This window comes from Callospermophilus lateralis, chromosome 4, assembly GCF_048772815.1.
Source record: "Callospermophilus lateralis isolate mCalLat2 chromosome 4, mCalLat2.hap1, whole genome shotgun sequence".
In the NCBI taxonomy this organism is placed as follows: domain Eukaryota; kingdom Metazoa; phylum Chordata; class Mammalia; order Rodentia; family Sciuridae; genus Callospermophilus; species Callospermophilus lateralis.
In genome coordinates this window covers 20,485,500-20,508,487 of record NC_135308.1, presented here as the reverse complement: position 1 = coordinate 20,508,487, position 22,988 = coordinate 20,485,500, and the positions used below count along the sequence as shown (strand labels likewise).

Genomic DNA, 22,988 nt, shown 5'->3' with positions numbered 1-22,988 from the left:
AAAAAATTAAAAACCTTAGTAGAGCTTAAGGAAATTTTAACCTGGCTTTCTGCAGCCTTCTTAGAATAGAGACATGGAGTGCCAATGTCTTATGTTGCCAATATCTTAAGCACCACCAAAAGAAAGGATTTATACTACATGCATGCACTCATGGAATTTTTGTATTAAATATTATTTCTTAAATAATAAAATATTTGCCCTTTAAATAAAATACCATCTTTTATAATATTTCACATGGTTTATAAGAGATTAGTTTCTCAAAATCTTAAAACAAATAGAATATTCTTGAATATACATATTCTTTAAAGAAGTATACTAATAATGACTATATATATATATATATATATATATATATATATATATATACTAATTATAGCAGAAGTATTCACAAGTAGCATTAGGTATGAATTGCTAAAATAATTGAGCAATGATATCTGGTAATATTTAAGTATTTTACATATTATAATTTAACCTTCAAAGCAAACTTGTCAGATATATTGGGTAGTGATCCTCAATATGCAGATAACTGAAAGGAATCCCTAGGAGACAGGGAACTGAGAAGCAGCAATGCTGGAGTTGAAGCCTAGTTTATAGCTCACACGGTTAACCACAGTGCTATACTTTGCAATAAAACTGCCAGCAAGATTCTACTTGATGGATTTTATATGTGTGGATTTTAACTTCATGGTCTCCTTTGAAACATCAATTATTCATCATTTTTCCAGGATAAAGGAATCATGGGAGGTAATAGGAGAGATTTCAAGGAGTGATATACATTCCAACTCTTTAAAAACTTATATTGTAGGAAGGTAAATAAGTTATCCAATGGGCACAGATACCAGTAGCATGTTCCATTCTTATTCTGTTGGTATTAGTTATTCTAGCTAATGTAGTCACAGAATTTCTAGGAAGTTCAAAATCAATGTACATACATTCCCTTTGGAAAAGCTCATTTCTTTTATCAAAGATGCACAACTCATATCAACAACAACAAAAGAATCTAAAAAAACTAACATTTTGTGAATGCCTAATATATTTAAATAGGTGTTCTAGGTTATTTATACAAAATTAATAAATTAAATTGTTGTGTTTAATTTTATATGCATTAATTTATTCCTTTAAGAATTCTAAAAGATATATTCATTTGTTTTATCTATATTTCAAAGGTAGTCTGAAGCATAAAGGTGTTTAATATATTATTAAGGACAGAGAACTGGTAAAGAGCAGGGATAATAATATTTTGTATCAGCATGAATAAAAACATGTATGTTATAAAACTAATAACAAAATATTTTATATAATGGAGTGCACATATGATATGTATTAATATGCTATATAAGTAATGAGGATAATTTGCTATAAACATGTGATTTAAAAATTAATACAAAAAGAAATCATTTTTCTAAACAAGGAAAATGATATGCTATAAATAATATGTACCTTATAAACTTGTAATAATATGAATTATAAAATGAACACAAAATAGATGTGGCTGTCATACTCTTTACAGTTCATTCATAGACAAATTACATGTTTTCCCACAATCTCTCTCCAGATTCAAGAGCCAACAACCTCAATAAATTCTGTAAACAATCAAGATATACTATAGAAGTTCAGGTAGTTGGTAGTTCCTTGAGCTTCCACCTGCCTTTTCTACCTGACATGAGGATTTAATATAGATATGTCAGGATGCATTCATGATTGCATAGATCCCACCTCTTGATCTAGAGGAGGCATCTGAGAAGGTTACAGCTTCCAAAATAATTTACCCAGTGATTCACCTGACCCAAATGCCTTCTTATATCAACTTTTCTGGTTGGATACTTCCTATACATGAAGAACTCCCTGACAGGTAGCCATAAATAATGACTCAGCTATCCCATCTATAAATGGGTAACCAGGAATGGATTCATTTAAGAGAGATCTCCTGATAAATGAGGGGTATCTGATCTACTGGTAGTGTTTCTCCAAACAGCTGAAGGACTCTGAGATCACTCCCAAGGCATAAGTCAACCAAACATTTTATTTATAAGGGTATAATGCAGGAGCAACAAGGGCATTCTGTGGAAACTAGAGAGACAAATTATGTTCCCAAACATTGGCCTGTCTGAACCACTACCAGGGGACTCAGATCCAGAATTGAGTTTAAATCCCTAAGATTCTCTTGAACAGCCTGTCACATGGAGGGTCACAACAACCAGATATCAGCCTGTGGCTGCTCTTAGGAGAAGTAGCAAAAAATCTTGAATAAGTACAAGAACATACGTGCCCTCTTTCAGAACAATATTCAATCATCAAATGGTGTGCGAACAATGTGGAAGTGTGGGAGGTGGAATCAGAAATCTTGTTGAGTATACAGCTTCAGAGACTAATTCCATCTAAACAATATCAGATTCTTGTAGATGACAGGGAGAATGGAAGATCCATTAAACACCTTGCTGATCAGTACATTATTTAGTAGATTTGGTGATAAAAGATGCAGTATTGCACATTGCCCACAGAGACTCATGACCCAGATTAGTTTCAGAGGACATGATAATGGAACCAGAGTCACATGACCAAATGGGATACCAACAGCATTACTGGAAAAAAAAAAGTGTAAACAGAGATTTTCACTTTAAAGAGTTCATTAGGGTGGTGGCAGTTCCAAAGCTAGCACAGCTTGCTAGATGGCTTCTTCATTAGCTTCTTGGTTTACCTTATAGAAAGGACCAAGGTAAAGGTCTGAGTGTGGAACATAGACTAGCCTACACCAAAATTCAGTAAAATACTATATTTTGGAGAAAATGAGCAAAGTCAGCAGTTTTTCTTCCCTGCTGGAGACAATGAACCTTGTGGAGACACACAATAGTCTTAGGTAGCTTTACCTAGTGAGCAGGTCTTTGAACCTATTGGAGTTTATCAGCCATTCCTAGGTCAGAAAGACTGAGAAGCAGGACCAGTCTAGTTTGAGAAGATGGGTGTCTCAGAGAGCAAATTCTATCATGTGCTATCCAGTGGATTGGATGATATCCACCCACATTGGTGAGAGCCATTTGCTTTACTCAGTATGATGTATTACAATATTTTATAACATCAAAATTAGATCCTCAATATGAAATTTCAGATGGAAAAGGGAAAGTGTCGCTCAAGTAAGGTAGGTGTTATTCCTTGATGAAAAGAAGAGTTTACACACAGAAAAACGTGTTGTAGTCTACACTAGACAGCAGGGTATTTTTAATGTTGTTGTTGCTACGTTGAACTCCCTGCTTGTGTTTATGTTCTATAATTCTAATACTTGTGTGTAAATAGTATATTTTGATTGAGTGAGTGATTTTAAGACTGAACCAAGTCCTCCTTTTTTCCTCTGGTTGACTTTGCATGGGGAACACCAGGATGGATATCCCAAGAACACTAGTGGAGCAGCTTTGCAGGGAAAAGGAAAGCTGTAACAGAGTGTGATGAAATCTTTCACAGGAGTTCAGATCATGTCTACAATACTGCTACATGAGAGCACTGAAGAGATAATATTAGTCCAAGAATTATTAAAACGGAAATATGATACATGACCTTCCTTATTTCTCAATTTGCTTTCTCATTTGGCTAAAAGTTTTTATTGGTACAATAAGAAAATATTGTTACTATTCCTTGCCTACTAATAATTATACAATCCTTTTACATCAGAAGAACTATAAAATAGTGCTTGAATCCCCTTGCAGCAATATATACATTTGATGAGTTGCATAAGCTTTCCAAACTTGTAGTCCTATTGGAGAAAAAATGTGCTTATTTTATTTGAATTATCAGAAAGTAATGCATCAAACTGCTCAGCATGGTGTTTGACTTATAGTAATGCCTTGATAAAAGCAAATGGCCCTTAACTGTGTAGTTGTTTGAGCTGATTTGTACTCTCTAAATAATTAGGTACCTGTAGATGATAGAGTGTTTATACCATTGTTTTTTTTAAGAGAGAGAGAGAGAGAGAGAAATTTTTAATATTTATTTTTCAGTTTTCAGTGGACGCAACATCTTTATTTTATTTTTATGTGGTGCTGAGGATGGAACCCAGTGCCCCATGCATGACAGGCAAGTGCACTATAGCTTGAGCCACATCCCCAGTCTCTATTGTTTTTATTTTATATGGATGGATTACCTTGGTGAATACCAAACAAAATTTTTCTAAGAGACATATGAACAAGTTCTTGAGAGTTTAGTTAATCCTTTCATTGTCTTGAAGTAAAACAGTCTTATTTGGGCATTCCAATTCTTGAATTATCAATATTTGAGGCCAGATAATCCTTTGTTCTGGCAGTGTGTGTATATTGTTGGAGGATGGGGGGACTGTCCAGTGAGTTGCAGAATGTGTAGCAGCCTGTCAGTCCTCCTTAATAGATGCCAGCAGCAACCTTTCTACCCTCTAACCCTAGTTGTAGCAACCAAGTATCTCCAGATGTTCCTAGTCAGGGAGAGAGGACTTGTCCCCAGCTGAGGACTTCAGCTCTTAGCCATCTGCCAGGGCAATGGTGATCTTGGAAAATGGTAACAGCAGCCTTTCCCAGTATTTAATGCACCTGAGAGTTAGGATCTTTTTTGTATGCTGCAGATTTCTCCTATTGTAATATCATATTTTCTTCTGTTTGGTACTGCTATTAAACTAATGACTATAAAGTAACTTTCTGTGAATTGTGTCAAAATCATGCAGCCTTACTTTCCACAATAATGCATAACTTGAGTGCTCTGAGTACTTAGGGTCTTAATCAGAGATGCATTAATCATGCCTTTCTCTACATTATTTGCATTTTTTGGTAATTATAGACTAATGAGCATGCCCTTTATGTGATATTTTAGCTCACTTATACCTTGATAAATATTTCAGCTTTGTGATAATTAAGTAAATTGAACATTATAAATTAGAAATGTAGTCAGTGGATATGGCTAAGAAATATTTAAAGGTAGCATCTTTTAAAATAGAATTTTAATATACTAATATCTTTTAAGTAAAAGTCTTCATAAATAATTTTTGTTTCCAAAATTGATTTGGAAGTAAATAAAACAAAGTGTTTTTTTAATAAAAGGAAACTAAATTCATATGATTATAGAAACAGGGTATAATCTCTGATTTTTTTTCTTTGCTCTTTACCAATGTGCATAGAGAAAAAGTTGTTCAATAGACTCATTCTAATGAAAAATATTGTTTCCTTGGTAAAGTGACATTCTGTGAAGCTATGATTTTATCACATCCCACAATCTTAAGGACAGCATTGAAACATTTAGTGGTAATTATGCCAAAGAAAGTTTGCTGAAAAATGAAACTTTATAAAGAAAATTTAATTAATTTTAATAAATATTATGCTTTTCTTATAAATTAGGTTTTTAGTGCCTAAGAATATCTAAAAATTGAACTATTAACCCTCAAGCAGAAAATGATTCTTCTTTATAATTAACCAAATTTTATATTTTTGTGTTCAATATTAGACTTTCTCATTTTTTTATGTGAAAACAAAATAAATCTGACATAGAGCATCTTCAAAGGGATCTGTCATTTCAAGTTGGAAAATCCAGTATTAGCACCCAGCACAAAAGTGCATGCCTGTAATTCCCACAAATTTGGAGGTTGAAGCAGAAGGATCACAAGTTCAAGGACAGCATCAACAATTTATTGAGACCCTGCTAAAAATTTTTTAAAAAAATGAAAGTAAGTTAGAAAGGCAGGAAGGAAAAAGGTCTGGGTTGTAGCTCAGAACACCCCTTGCTTCAGTTCTCAGTACTAAAAAAAAAAATCATAAGCTGTAATTAATATTGACTTTTACCTTTGTCTGCTCATAAACCAGTCAAAATTGTCTTTGAATTTTCCTTAAATTAAGTCAGGAGTCCAAGTTTTCATATGACCATGTCCAGGGTGCTGAAATAATAAGAGAAGTTACAGTGAAGAATATTAAGTCTGAAAAGTCTCAAAGTTTCAAGCAAGTCATTTGGCTTTCATTAAGCGCTCCTAATTGCTTAAATATTTATTTCTATTTTTAATTAGGTGTTGGGCATTTTTAATTGCCCTTAAAGTCCTCCATGCTTTTACATGAGGAAATCATTTTTTCAGTTCTTGAAACACTGAATTACTTTTGAAAGGGTTGTTCATCTAAAAGAGCCAATATTCTGCCAAAAACATCTTCAAACGGCTTAATTTTTAAATATTTGTTGCAGGGGTATTCAAGAATCTTGCTTGTCCACTGAAGAGTTATTCAACGAAAAATAAATAAAATGTTGTAGAATGTGAGTAATCTGATTACTTGTGTAGAGCATTTGGTACTTCTTGATATCAGCTGAATCAAAATTAAATTAGTCATGGGGGCATTTGCCTATGGGAGCCAGAAAGTCTACTTTATTTAATTTTAAAATAATTTGCTCTGAGTAAATTATGAGAGTGCCACTAAAGAAATCATATTACTTCAGAATTAGGAAGATCTATTTCTTTGAGAGTAGGAAGACAATCATTGTTCCTTAAAATATGGAGTAGGTTTAGGATTTTTTAAATCCTGTCAAATGTGAAGTTAAAAAAATATTCTCTAAAGAAGGAATTAAAAATACTCAAGCTTAAAATTCTTCAAAGAATAATGTTTACAGAGAAAATCAAACCACATCAAATCAAAACTAAATTAATATATAAACAGACTCATGTGCCATAATATTTTTATTATTTTATTTTAATTCCAGTCAGCTTTTATTAACATTGGCTGAGATTCTGGTTCAGGATAGCTAATGCACTGGGAAGAATTAGCTGTCTGATTCTTAGAACACTGGAGATTCAGTGCTATTATCCCAATTATCATATGTGACAATTGAGATGAGAGCATTTGTGAAACTAGTCCTAACTGCCACAGTTAGGAAATGGCAGTCATGAGACCCAAATTCAGGAGTCATGCTCTTTGTCCTGCATCCTTCACTTATCTTTTCCCATAACATGTATAATGAAATTTAAGTAGACTATTGTCACTTTCTTAATCATTTCTAATCTTATGGTAATATAAGCACTTAAGAATGGTATTCTATTCTTTTTAGTAAAACAAGACAAATAATCTCTGAGACTTGTAGATATATTCTTATTTACATCCCATTATGACTGTACATTTGATCAAATGTGGGACCTATAGAAAATTCAGTTCAAAACCATTTGTATGTGAATATAAAAATGTCACTAAAAAAGCCATCATGCCAAAAAATATATGAACTGTATACATATACATGCCATCTCATAATTATGTACTCATGTAAAGGTTATATTCATTTTTAAAATTTTAATCATAATTATGTATACTTGCCCTGTGTCTATGTGTACATTTGTGTGTATGTGTATTTGACTGTTGTGGTATCTTAGTGTTAAGTCACAAGTAACCACAGAAGTATTTCCTAAGGAACTCACTCATGAATTGATTTTTTGGCATCTTTTGTCATTCAGTAATGTGCATGTCACTGATTTATCCAGTTGCCATTTCCAAATTTAGCATCCAATAACAGAGTTCAAATATAAGCAACTAAAACCAATATTATATTTAAAGGGGAACTCAAGATATTCTGACTTAAGTCATCTCTCTGTCCATTTGATTCTGAAGTTCTAAACTTGGTTCATTCAACCGAGCTGACAAACTAGGAATAGCTTTTTAACTGCTATATTTCCCAGTGACTGTTCTCCACAATGACCAAGGTAACTGCATTCCTGCTTCTTTCATAAAATAATAAATAATATATGAGTGTGTAAAAGTGCACCTAGTATTGGAGATATATGTAGAAAGATTTTTAAATTAAATGCATAACAACTTACTTTTTTCTTTCTAAATATTTCTTGACTTTCTGATGATACTAGATGTATTTGATTTAAGTGTTTTTCTTTTTTTATACAGTGCAAGCTAGAATATCAGGCATGTGTCTTAGGAAAGCATATCTCAGTCAAATGTGAAGGACATTGCCCATGTGCTTCAGATAAGTCCATGAGTACAAGCAGAAACATTAAGAGAGGTAAGTGATGAACATTTATTTGTAATTTTATATTTGTTCCAACCTATTAAAATGTTTTGCAATAAATGACATTAACTGCAGAATGAAATTTACTCTTATACATGGAGTTAACAATTTTTATGTCTATTTTTCTACCTTTTAGCCCCGTTTATTATAGCAAATAATTGTTTTTATATATTTGACATTTCTTATCAGAATAAGTAGAAATCTACAGAATACCATTTCTTTTCAATGTGTTTACCATGTGCCTTCTATAAATAATTATGTATGAAATGTGTCTTTTAGGTCTTGCTGTGTTTATTTTTATACTTATTTATTTCTATCATATATTGTGTAGGTATAATTTCCTATAGAATAATTTCATAAATTAAACACTATTTTCTTGATTTGACACCAAATAAACTAATTCTGTGAACTTAATATAATGTATGTATTATAGTATAACTTTTGAATTTTCCTAGATTATTTATTGTGGTTTTTATGGTATTATTTATATATTTGATAATTTGTCTATTGATTTATTTATTTGGTACTGGAGATGGAATCCAGGGGGCACTTAACAACTGAGACACATCCCTAACCTTTTTGTATATTTCTTATTTAGAGACAGGGTCTTGCTGAGTTGCTGAGGCTGGCTTTGAACTTGTGATCCTCCTGTCTCAGCTCCCAGGCTTCTGGGATTCAGGCATGTGCCACCACACTTGGCCTTATTGATGCTTTTTAAAAAGTCTCCATGGCTGTTAATTTCATTCTTCCACAGCTCTAGATAAAGAAGGTAGTGTAGGGAATAGATGTTTCTTTAAGTCAAAAACGTTTTTACAGATTTACTATCAACATTTTCCATGTATTTTAAAACTCTCTGACCCTTGTAATTTAAAAATATCATGGGGTGCCTTTATTGTGGTAGAGAATTGATTTTTGCCTTTTCCCCCACTAAAAACTGTGAATAATAGATATGTAGACTAAAAAAAAAGTGTAGTTAATGTGAAATGCATTCAATACACACTATACATTTTGTTGAACACAGTGTTCCAGTTAGCTTTCTGCTATTGTGGCATAATATCTCAGATAATTAATTTATAAGGAGAAAAGTTTTATTTTTTCAGAGTTTCAGAGGTTTCAGTCCATGGTGACTTGACTTGATAGCTACTGGGCTTGTAATAGTCCTCCTGTTTATCATGTTGGGAGCACATGGCAAAGGAGCTGCTCACCTCTGTAGCCAGGAAGCAAAGACAAGGAGCCAGAGTCCCAATATGCCCCTGACCTAACTTCCTCCAAGGCCTCCCAGAGCCCAATTCTTCAATGTTCCCCCTCATCCCTATCATGCCACAGGTTAGAGACCAAACTTTTAGGGACATTCAAAATCTAAATTAAAGCACTTGCTAGTCCATGTTATAGTCTCATAATGAATATTTAATAAAGGCATCTAAACTTCAGTTATGTCACTTATATCAGACTTTACCCAATGAAGTTATATTTGAAATTACAAATTTAAAATTAAAAAAAAAATGTTATGACATTACCTTTAGCAGAGGAGACAGTGAGGTTCCTTTGTCCAAAGTAAATTACATAATTTGCAAACAATAGTTAAGTTAGGGCTAAAACTTGAGGTCACCAACAGAATGAGACTGACTGGTGGAAAGGGTGAAGTGGTCTTCTAGGACCTCTGATCTTTAACCCTCACTTTTGCTGCCTCACCCCAGTGTAGGGTCATCTTCAGAGCTAGGTTCCTTCTGTATTCCCTCCTCTATATCCCAGGTCTTCTCTCTCCATGTTAAGCCCAAATAAGGATTTCCAGCACCACTCTGAATCTATCAATCATCCCCCACATGATCCAGAATCAATTATAATTTTCCTTTAGCCAAGATTCTTTGATGCTTGAAACTTCCTTATCCACACTCCCAATTTAGACATTTTCACAATTGATTTGAAAAAACAGTAGAATACATTTTCATCTGAAAAATCATAGGCATGAAATAAATCCCAGTATATTTGATATCTATGTTTCTCTCTTACCTGGGAGCCTTTAATAACATCTGAGAAGTAGCTCTGATAGATATATATTTAGGATACATCATAGTTCTTCAATAAGATTTCTCTTCAGTAATATTTCCTGCTTTTAGATTACTCATGAATGGGAACATATGTTGGAGATAGTATGAATTTATCATAATCTTCTAGCACATGCATTAAATATTGGAAGGTAACACATATGAGGAGAGGACCCTTGTGAATCAACAATAATTATGTTATTTAAGTTTTCTGTACAGTGTTTATGTTAATATGTCAAGAAAGAAACTTTTCTTAAAGTCTTATCATCAGGGGATAAAGATCATTTGTGTTCAATTGTGCGTAGAAAAAGAGGCAAGAGGAATTTAAACTAATCCTGCTCTGACAGATTGTCAGGGCAAAGTAAGTACAGGATTTTGCTAGCTGCTGTGGGAAAGCAGTGCAGAAAATTTTGAATGTCATTTCTCCACAGTGCCAAAGGCCAAGAGACAAGGGAAATGTAAAACTGAGTTCCAAATCATTTCTAATCTTTCAACTGTCATTTATATTAGAAGCATGTCTTAGGTGAACTGTGCAATGCAGGAAATGCTACTTGATATTATCTCTGTTCTAGTAGAAGAGGGGAAGAAACAACTAACAGTGAAATATTTCTTAAATCTTTCTGGCTTCCTCCATTTGAGGTTAAACTGACACCAGAGTATGTTTTCACCTCCTTCTTTGCAGAATGAATCCTTTAAATCTGCTTGAGCTGCAGTAAGACTAATAAAAATAGATTTCCTTTATAAAGAAAGTAGAGGAAAATTAAGTTCTCCTCCATTATCCTAATGTATTCCATGATGTATGTGTAAAATAGGTTCATGTGTCTATATCCAAGTAGCATAACTAAAAAACAATATAATTTACGTTTCTCATGATCATGGATTCTGATTTTTTAAAGTAGATAATCATACCATTCTTCAGTCAGAAACTTCTAGATTTCTTTCATAAATTTCATCTTCTTTTCTCTTTCCCTTCATTTAAAAACAAAACTATAATCTTCAGTACTGCAAAAAAAATAGTGTTCATTAACAAAGAACAATTTTATTCAAAGATTACTGACCTTTCAGTTGATTTTTTTAAGTTCCCTGATATTCTTATATGGCCAGGGAAATATAAGATTCATAGTTGTGAGCATGGACTATGAACAAGCCACTTTCCACATATATATTTAGCAATTCTAAATCATAAAAAGAATTTACAGAATCAAATATCAAGATAATTGGTAAAGACCTTGGAAAGGATTTATATTGTGGATGGTAAATCAAAAGGATTACCTTAGACAAATCTTAATTGTTCACATGGCAGTGATTTACAGATATAGTAAACTTTAGACTTAGGCACATCCAAAGTGCTCCCTTTGGTCACTCATTTGATTGGTTAGATGCAAGAGTTTATTTTAATTGTTGTTATTCTTATTACAAATTCAGATTTTCCCAGGTGTGAAATATTTTTCTTGATTATGAGTTTTATATATCTCATCTTTTAGAATTTTATTCATTGTAAATAATGTCACTTTTAATATTTTTAACACTACCAACATGCATCTAAACACACCATTAGACTCCTCAATAATTTGAAATACCAAATTTCAGTGGAAGCAGCCATCAAAAACAAAGACAATACATAAAAGATTTCAGCAGATCAACTGAGTGAAAGAAATAGAACATAAAAAGGAAATAGATCACAAAAGTTATAGCACACATTCAAGGAAATCATATGTTCCTTCGGTTCTTTTTTTTTTTTTGGTTTGTGGATTTATTTATTTTTTTTGGGGGGGGAGTCTATATTATTTAGTTTTATTGTTGGTCATTCAAAACATTACATAGTTCTTGACATATTATATTTCACACTTTGATTCAAGTGGGTTATGAACTCCCATTTTTATCCCGTATACAGATTGCAGCATCACATGGGTTACACATCCACTGTTTTACATATTTCTATACTAGAGTCTGTTGTATTCTGCTGCCTTTCCTATCCTCTACTATCCCCCATCCCCTCCCCTCCCATCTTCTCTCTCTACCCCCTCTACTGTAATTCATTTCTCCCCCTTGTTTTTTTTCCCCTTTCCCCTCACTTCCTCTTGTATGTAATTTTGTGTACCCCTGAGGGTCTCCTTCCATTTCCATGCAATTTCCCTTCTCTCTCTTTTCCCTCCCACCTCTCATCCCTGTTTAATGTTAATCTTCTTCTCATGCTCTTCCTCCCAACTCTGTTCTTAGTTATTCTCCTTATATCAAAGAAAACATTTGGCATTTGTTTTTTAGGGCTTGGCTAGCTTCACTTAGCATAATCTGCTCTAATGCCATCCATTTCCCTGCAAATTCTATGATTTTGTCATTTTTTAATGCAGAGTAATACTCCATTGTGTATAAAAGCCACATTTTTTTTATCCATTCGTCTATTGAATGGCATCTAGGTTGCGATTCTGCCCCTCTGCGGGCAGCTGGGCCTGTTCTGTCTGTCGTTTGCAGGTCTGCCTACCTTGCAGGCACGGGTGGTGGCTCTCAGTTCCTTAGGTTCTTGGATACAGAGTGTTTTTTAGGGAAACATGCTGCAACCATTGCACAGACGAAGGCTCTGGTTTTAATTCATTGAATTCAGACACACGAAGAAGTTTAAGGTCTTGAAAGAACATTTCCCAAACATTTTCTTACTCTTACTATGTAACTGTTCTGTACAGGCAATTTCATGTTTATTTGTTTGGGGAAGAGGTAGGAAAATAAATATTCAGGTGTTTCAGAAAGAAGGTAATCATCTCTCATCAATAATAGCAGACACAGAAATGATAGAAGTAGCATTTAAATAAAATGGAATAGAATTGCTGGAATAGAATTCACAAGGCTTGGAATGAATATGATAGACAAGGAAATTAATGTATCAAAGATAATTCTTGAGTTTAATAATCTGGGAGATTTATGCATGCTAACACAAATGTCTAGCTTATCTTCCTGAACTTGTGAGTCATACTGTTTCTCTACCTTCACTTTTTTGAAGGTTCCTTTTACCAAGAGCTGAGAATAGGTAAATTGCATATTTCCCTTTATGCCTTATTCTCTAGAGGATAAGAATTAAATAACTATGTAATCATGATTCTATTTAGAAACTATACTCGCTCCAAATTTTGATTAAGTTTCTTTATTTTTAACTATTTTTGATACTTTCTACCTGCATGGTGCATTGTTATCCTATAAGGTAGCAAAAATTAGTGTTTATAGTATAGATTTTAAAATCATAGTTTTCCACTGATGAAAATGTATATATTGGCAATATATATATATATATATATATATATATATATATATATATATATATATATATATATATGTTTAAGCTTATAAGTCACAGTTTCTTTGATTACAAAAACATTGGAGGGTTTTCAACTTTTTCTATCATTCATAGTATTTATAAATTTCGAGAATTCGTTGTATACTTTGAAATAGCTTAGCAGTATAATTCTGTAGCCAAGAAGTTATTGGTTATTTTCTTTAATAAACCTGATATATTCTTTCACATCTATTGGTCTTTTCAGTATGTGTTGTGTGTGTGTGTTTGTGTGTATATATGTGTGTGTTGCTTCTTTTATTATGTTAATATAAATTATGTTAATTTATATTTCAAAGGAATGTCCATTTTTGAAGGTTTTGAATGTATTATCCAAAGTTGTATATGATATCAATTTGTAATTAAAAACACCCTTTCTAGGTTATAAGATTTTTAGGAAATATGTAATAGACTTTATAACTCTGAACTCATTCATTAACGCCTGAACTTCCATTCTTCACTGTTTAAGCAATTACATTTTGTAAAATTTAGATTTTCTTAAATTCTTTAGTACTTTGGGTTTGCTAATTAGTTTGTATCAGAATATGGTTTTACTAAAATGCACAGTTGACACCGTAGAAAAAGACTAACACCAGTATGCTAATATATTCTGGCGACATGCATAAGTACAACATTTATAAACAGTAAGTTCTCTGATTTTTATTAGCTTTAGAGAATTGTAAAATTAAATAAATTTATTGACAAGTGTTGCATGATAATTTACAATAAAATAAATGTTAAATTTTTAGAATATTTATTCTTGGATTAAAGCTAATATGTGTGCCAAAACAACATAAACTGAACAAAAGTACATTTTAAATGTGGAAATTGTTAGAGCTATTCCTTGAAGACTATATTTTGTGAAGCTATTCAAAGGATTAATTTAGAATTTCATACAAATATTTTAATTTGCACATAAAATTACTGTGGGATTTTTATCTTCCCTATAAATTGTAGCCAGAATCATTTTATTTTAAGCTTATGCACTTGCACGTTATCAGATATGAAAGTAGAAATCCCCCTATTTTAATTATTATAGCCCTAAAGGACTATTTATACTTATTCTTTATTCAACTTCTTTCCAATCTTTATTCTTTCATATCCTTTGAGGATAAATGCTTGCAAAATGTAGTAGAAGCACTCTTTTAAAAGTAGCAGTCATAGTCACAGTATTTGATAAGAACAAATCAGAACTGACTCACACCCAAACAAGACCAAGGCAAAGAGTAGTAGTAGTGGCCTCTCGGTACCTACTAGGTGAACATTAAGCTTAAATAAAACCCAAAGATAAATTTTGGAACTTGATGTTTCTGCTTTTCCATGAGTAGGTTGAAATGCATTAAGAATCTGATATCCGTCAACCCTTTTCCTGAAATTCACATCTGTACATTTTTTGAGAGAGCACATAAAATTACAATTAATGGAATAATGTTTCCAAACTATTTCTAAGTTCTAATCTGCATCATATTGATTTAACCATGAATACTCTTGACAGGTTTTAATCTTAAACTGGATACCACATCCCTTTCATTTCATTGCCCTGAAATCAAGAAAGGAAATAAACAATCACATACCTCAGATAAAGGCACAAAATTACCTATTTCCAAGAATATTTCAGTTTTTGCGTTTATGGGACCAAAAGTCCTGACAAGAACTATTAGAAGAAAAAAAATTTATTTTGGATCATGGTTTCAGAGGAATTAGTCCATAAATGGCACACTCTATTGCTCTGGGGCCAAGGTAAAGTAAAACATCATGGTGGAAGAGTGTGGGGGAAGAAAGCAGCTCAGGAGGTGGCAAGCAGGAAGCAGAAAGAGCTTTGCTCAGGAGGGACTAAATATAAACCCCAAAGGAACACTGCCAGTGACCTACCTTCTCCATCCACTCCCAACTTGCCGACATTTCTTTCATTGTCTTACACGTGAGATTTTGGGGATATCTCAGATATTAACCATAAGAACTCATGCCCACTATCTGCCTTTCCACTCAATGGTTATGTGACAATGAATATCATCCCCATAGTAGGTTGTATTGACCTCTATCAATAGTAAATATTATGGAAGGTATTAATGTTATATGTGCTATTCCACTACTAATTTAGAATGTATTAAGTTTTCCAACTCTGTCTAGTGAGGTCAAATGATTTGTATTTAGAAGATCTCATGTGGAACTTTTTTGATCAGTGACATAATCATGAAATATATTTCATGAAGTGTAGCACATTATTAAGACTGTATTATAGTTTATGTCATTTATAAGTTTTTTACAACACTGTGGGTGAGATTTGAGGTATCCAGTGATAATGTAAAGCCTCAAAATGGCAAAAGGACAGTCAGTGCAGTATCTACATAGTCTCATGAAGACATTGTTGTTGTTTTTTATTTCAGAAATAGGAAAATACCTACAGATTGTCCATTTTAAATATAAAATATCCATATTTTGTGGAGAAAACAAGAAAGCTTAAAGCCAGTTGGAATCAAAAACAAAAAAGTGAGAATGCATTCTTTTTTCTGTGATACCTATTCAAAATGAGTAATTTAGTCTAACTAGCCACCCAAAGCAATACAATGGTATGCTTCTTTGTTTTATAATAATAATTTCTGAATTAATATTAATAAATTTATTGAATGAATCATTTTATCTTAGTAATAAACAACTTTTGATAGCTAATGATTCGTCAAATTATCTGCTATTTTGCAAGTTTCTAAAATAAGGAAATATATAGATACAATCATGTGTTGTTTATATCGGTACGTTAAAGAATGTTGAACTGTGTCCATGATTTTTTTTTAATTTGAAAAGATAACAAAAATAAAATCATATTTCATTTATTCCACAAAACTCAATAATTTTAAAATCACAATTTCAAAGTGTTTATGTTTTTCTGAGTTTCATTATAATTGATACTTTCATTATTAGTTTGATAAGTTTACTTCACAAACATTTTATAAAGGTCTATGGATAATTCATAATATAAAAAGAGGGAATATATTTAGTAAATAGTAGAACAAAACAGTCCTCAAGGGTTTTCAGTGAATACAACAATTATGAGAGAGGTTATACATGGAGTTTTGAAAAGTTTGAGACATGTGGTAGTTAAATATGATGGTTCAATAGTGAAGAAACATGAGCAGTTATGAGGTCAGTAATAACTGCGGCTGGAATGATGGTGACTAAGAGATTGGGGATAGGAAGGTGATAGATGAGAGACTAAAAAAATGTGTAGGGAGCTAAATGGTTAGGATGTGTTGTTTGATCAAATATAGGAAAGAAGAAGCGAATTAATGGTAACTCTTGAAAAGTCTATGGTGATAAAATTGATGAAAAAATTGTCAGAATGTCCATATGAGATAAGAAGGATGTTAAGTTTGGTATTGGACACCGTGTGTGTAAGGTGCCTATGGACTGCCATGTTTAGACACATTCATGTTTATATATCTAAGGTTAGAGATCTGGGTTGGAATAGACCCAGTTAATAAATCAAACTACTAGAGTGGATAAGATCTAATGAGGTGCAAAAGTGAGAAGAACTGGGTGAGTTTTCTCTGGAAAACTGGCATGCTATGTTAGTCAGCTTTCCATTGCTGTTACTAAAGTACTTGAGAATAACAATGTGGAAAGGAAAAGTTTATTTTGAGCTCACCATTTCAGAGGTTCAGTCCATGGTCTGGTGGCTCCGATGCTCTGGGAAAGAGATGAGGCAGAACATCATGGCTATAGGGTATGGCAGAGTAGTAATAATCAACAGGTACAGAAGAGGAGGGAGCCAGGGGGCCAAAATACATGGACCCCAATGATCCATATCCTCCAGCCACACTCATCTGCATACAGTTAGTACTCAGTGAAGTAGTACTTTCAAATTTATTGATTCAAAACTGGATTAATCCATTAATTCATTAACAGCTTTCATAATCTAATTACTTCAAACAGTCCTGCTCTAACAAAGGAGCTTTAGTGAGACAACCTCACATCCAAACTATAACACATGCATATACATTGAAGAGGAAGGAGAATCTATGGAGGACTTGATGGAATTCAAATGAGAAACAGAACTCTTGAACACAGAAACAATATTCAGTAATACAAAGCCTGAGAAATGACCACAAGTATTTCCATTTAAAATGTCAGTTACAAACATAGAAAGAGCACCTAGTGTGAATTATATGAAATAATGTAAACAAATTACTTGGCATATATAATATGCAATAAACATTCTGTCTCCCACTACAGTTTGTCTCCCATCACCAACATATAATTCATTTCCACCACTGTGGTGGAGTTGAGTGAACAAAATGTAGATATCAAGTATGAGAAAGTGAAGACTATTTTCGGTAGAGCAGTTGACATTTGAGGAAATGAAAACTCAAATAATTAAAGGACTTTCCTTTAATTTGAAATAGTCACCAGGCTATCTTTCTAACTTTTCCTAGCCTACCCTCTGTATATTTTTTTCTAACTTCAAAAAGACTGATTTCAGGCCAGACTTGTGACTTTTATAAACTGTTTAAATCCCTTAAATAGGTTGAACATAATTTTTTAGTAATTTGAAAAACTGGACTAAAAAAAAAAAAAAGAACTGGACCTATGCCATTTAACCCTCATTGATATAAGCTTGACACGCCTTTAGTTACTTTACACGTATTATTTCATTTAATCCTCAGAAAATCCTATGAAGTGTATGCTGCTTGTATACTCATTTTAGAAATAATTAGGTTAGCACACAGAGAAGTTATTTAACCAAGCAAAAGTAACACAGTTAAAAAGTATTAGGGAGAGAATTTGAACCTATCCTGGCTGACCCTAATTACATTATCAAGCTAGCTCTTCAGAGTTTCTATTCTATTAGATCATATATGCTTTTTCACTAAAAATATATAGCTTTGATGACATGTGTAAAATAATTTATAGTATATATTACATTAGTAACCAAGGAGAGATATATAAAGAATGATATTAGCTTTTAAGAGTAAATTGAGTGCAAGCAAATAGTTATGCACATATATTTTTAAAAAAGCAATGTTAATCATGTTGTGTTACTTGTTAAAAGTCTAAGATTCAGTAGCTTAGGTCAACTATAATCTTGGCCAACTCCTGAGAGTGTATATTTTCTGGAGCCAAATTTTCATAAAATATTACATAATAAAGTTTCTGAGATGCCAACAAGGAAGGATGCAACATTTAGCTTTCTTTTCTTAATGTCTTGTTTGTATCTTCCCCTGCGGGATTTTTCATGTTTCCAGGGTGATTCACGAAGATCATTATGGTAGTGGTGGACAACTTACTTAATGTGTTACTAATTAATCTCTCACATATTTTCTTCTAAATTACATTAATGCCAATTTTCATTTATTTTTGGCAAAATGACCACTGTTTTTATTAGTTTCACAGAATCACTAAAATCAGGAATACATAAAATCATTTGAGATGTTATTACCAAAAATCACAAATCTGTTCAAGAATTCAATACATTATTTCCCCAAGACATTACTAATAATGAAAGTATAATATATATCCCTAAACAAAAATGACTTGATGAGAGAATTTCCACATTATTATGTATTCTGAATTTGGATATGAAACAATTTTATTTTCTCAGTGTCCTTTTTATCATGTCTTTTTCTTATTTTGTATCCTCACCAAAATCTGGTATTTAAGCACCCTTCTTGATCAAAATTTATGTCAGATTTTCTTAAGAAGACAATATTTATGCGGTTTTATGTTGGATTTTTCTGAAAATGAGATCTCTAGTTACTCTTTCTATTTTGTAATGAAAGTCTTTACTGAAAATTTGACAGTTGTATCACCATAAAGGAATTTTTTCAACAGTAATAACAGAAATCAACTAAAGAAAAATAAGTCCAATGAATGTTTATTAATAACCTGAGAAAACAGCCACAGAGAAATATATTTCTGAATCACCATAAGTGAATTTTAAAATGTCTCCCAAAGATTTTGAATTTAAGTTTCTGTATTTCAATACTTCAAAATAATTTGTGTATATGGTAAAACACTGAGTAGTTCAATGAGATCAACTGTAACCTGCACCAGCCCCTAAAACCCCACTTTATTGATTAGAAGGAAGCGTAGAGTTTCTTAGGAATGATGCATGGCAATTTCTTTGTCAGCCTACCCAATGTTGCTTAGAGGAAGTACTCTCCATATTGAACCCAGGTCATTTGCAGTGACATTGCATGTAAGGTGACCTTGCTCAAGGACCAGGGCGGATCCAGGTTTAGGGTGTATCCTGCTGGGATTAGGGAGTTTCCTTCTCCTTGAGTTTAGGGAGGTTCCAGGTTTAAGGTTATTCCTGCTGGGAATAGGGCGTATCCTGCTGCCTCAGGCGCCTTGAGTTCCCTGGAGTTCTGGGATTCAGAGAGTATTTGGGCAGAGAATGTGGATTTCCCCAGAACGTGTTTGTAAGGTATTGTGTGAGTTAGGGAATAAAGAATTGCTGTTTGAATCTACAAAGCTGTGAGTGGCTCGTGATTTTGTGCCCAGCCAGACTGCGGCAATGTCTGTAAATAATTTTATTGCAATGTGATATACTATGCCATGGATCTATGTCCATCACCAATATCTAGTTCCAAGTGATGTACCAATAAAATGACAATATCAAGATCAAAGAGATTCTCTTTTTACCATTATGAATTGCTTAAAGTTGTGTAAAATTTTAATCTTGTATTTGAGGAATTTTTTTCTGATTTGACTTTATTTGCATTTATTTTATCCTGAATTCATTCCTAGGCCATGTGTTTTTGTTTCTTGGGTTTCTTGATTCTCTCCACAGAGTTTCTAAATAGCTCTCTTTTGTTCCTTGTGTTTTTGTTTTGAAAGAACCATACACCATTAGTTTATTGGTATGTGTCTTATATACTGAAGGATTGTCTCCCAAATCCGTTAGTCTCGTAAATTATTCCAAAATGCTGCTCACATCCCCCATGCTGTGTAGGGAAGAAATTCTCCATAGCGTTTTTGACTCTTCAATCTATGTTTTCAAGTAAACCTTTCTGGGGTAATTTTTCCCTCCAGTCTCGTGTGGGACATATTTAACTACCTTGTAGTGAAAGTCACCTGCTTCTCCGAGATTCATTTCCATTCACAGTAATACAGATAATGTCTTCCTCCAAGGCAACAACGCTAAGTTTGCTAAAAGTCTTCTCAAAGGAGCGGGCTGGGCTGCTCCTAAGCCCCCTTTCCCAGTTGTGCCACAGATCCACCATGTATTCAGGATTCCCCTGGACCCCTTTCCCCCATGAGAGCAGGGAGAATGGTAACCCCAGTGGATAAGAGACTCAAGCTACCTCTTGTGCCATGAATAATCAGTATTAGGAAGATTGGGTAAGTGGGCATGTCAGTGCCCTCCACAGGGTACTTTGTCTATACTTTCCTTTCCTTGTGATCCAGTGCAGATGTTTTCTAAGCCTGCAATAAACCTACATCTGTAACTCTCATATATTCCACTCTTGCACTGTACCTACACTTTTACTGATTCATTATCTTTACTTTTTTATGACATTTCTTATAGCTTTGTTGGCCATATATATTTTGTTATTTTCTTTAAAGGTAGAGGTAGATGGTGGAGTGTTGGGGGACTTTGAATATCAGAAAATTCTTTATTTTGATCATAGGATTGGTCAACAGTATGCCTAAGAATTTAATATTAGATGAAATAACATAGTCCTTCAGTATTTGAAGAAATTGGTCTGTTGTCTTCTCCTGCTGATTGAGAACAATAGTGTCTCTTATATCACATCATTTTGCATTTATCTCATATACCAGATACTGTAGAGTACTGTATCAATAAAATTAGTGTCATACTTATAGAACGAGCTGTACCTATATGTTAAATAATTAGGCACTTAACTTTCTTCAGAAGTAAATATTTTATCATACATTCATACATAATTTCAGCTTCTGATTCTTTGAAATATTCAAGCATATCATGGAAAATATCATTTTATTAAAAAGAATTATCAATTTATTTTAAATTCTGGTATGTCATTACTGCTTCACATTTTGAAAATATAACAGGTATATCCATGTATACCTTTTAAAAGCTTTAAATGTCAGTCAATCCTCTATCAGATAATTCCCTTACAGATTTTGGCCACATTGAAGCATGAGAAAATGAAGGAACACAATTATTTGAGACAAAAATGCTTTACGTTTTGGACAGATTATTATGACCTTCTGATATTACAGTCTCTTCATATAAATAGAAGATATGGATATAATTACTTAACTAGGTTAGTCAAAAGGACTTTTTTATTAAAATTCTACAATTTAAGGGATTACTTCTTCCAATAAGATATTACATTTGCATCTGGCCTAATTTTCTGTCATTTTACATTTATCTCATATACCAGATCAGGTTTCATTTCTAAGAATTATGATCATTATAATGCTTCCTTTAAAATACAACTATCCAGGGAGTCCGTTAGTAGCTAAACTCAGGTGCTATGGTTTGATATGTATATCTTTATGTCAATGATACTGCTGCCGCTTTGAAGTTTGACCCTGAGGTTAGTTAAACACTCTAATTTCCAATGTCCTTTTCTATAAAGTAGGTAAAATACAATCCACTGGGCAACTGTGAATATTAGATTGAATTAAGTAGATGCAGTATCCTTAGCATGGTATCTAAATGATAACATTTATTTGTCAAGATCTGTGTTGGTCAAGGTTCTGATACCTCACGCTACTTGGAAGTCACCCTGCTAGCTGGTTCATAGATGGTAGCAGCACACAGCAGACTCTTAGCTCAGAGATATGGAACATTACTGCTAACACCAAAAGCTCACTGTATGCATTCATTCCACAGATGAGAATCAGAACAGTGTAGGAGAATGTTCTGCACACAGTGGGGCTTAGTCTCAATTGAGGAACCTCAGACATGGGAAACTCTTATTCTTCACATAAGTAGCATAGTAGCAACCTTATCCAAACTGGGTCCCAGAAAAAGTCTTATCTTTATTTTTCTAGAAAGCATCAAATTTGTACTTTCCCATATGGAGGGTGGGAATGCTGTCTCAATCTCCCAACCTCATTTGCTAAACAACAGCTTTGATATGATAGTCTGGAACAAAACATTTTATAAGGTGCATGTACACACAAGGGACACTGGGGCACTCTCTCTCTTCCTTGCTTCTTAGTGAATACCCACACGCTTTGAGCTCTTCAATGCTACTTTGCCTTCTTCTCTTTCTTATGAAATCTACCTCTCTTGCCTCACTTGAGTTCTGTACCTTTCCCTGACTACCAGCTCCTTTGCCTAGAGTCCTCCCTAATGTCATTTATGAAAAGTGATCAGAAAATTATTATTGAGATCAAGTGAGTTAAGTTTACAAATTAATTAGGAGTCTAAATAATGTAGTAGTAAGAGTGAATTTTAAGGAAGGGGCATTAGAATTTATCTGCATCATGGTGCTTTAAGTCAAATACATGATACTAGAAATGAACACTTTCAATAAAACATAATCTTTATATGTTGATTAGTTTTGTCTCAAGGTAATATTGAGCTGAAGGCAGAGAGCTGTCCTGTATACCTCCTGCTCTCATGCATGTCCATCCTCTTTAGTTCTCAACATCTCCCATAAGACTGATTTGCTGAATTTGTGACATTTGCTGAA

General features: G+C 33.2%; 1 protein-coding gene across 6 annotated transcripts in view; it reads left to right on the top strand.

Annotated features, from left to right (window-relative positions):
• The window catches only part of Spock3 (SPARC (osteonectin), cwcv and kazal like domains proteoglycan 3), a 411,971-nt gene that overhangs the window by 300,504 nt on the left and 88,479 nt on the right, over positions 1-22,988 (top strand). For all 6 annotated transcript variants that reach the window (XM_076852353.1, XM_076852352.1, XM_076852349.1 and 3 more), the window contains one exon: positions 7,872-7,986. In XM_076852353.1, coding sequence (XP_076708468.1) covers positions 7,872-7,986 — 115 coding nt within the window. The remainder of the gene's footprint in view (positions 1-7,871; positions 7,987-22,988) is intronic.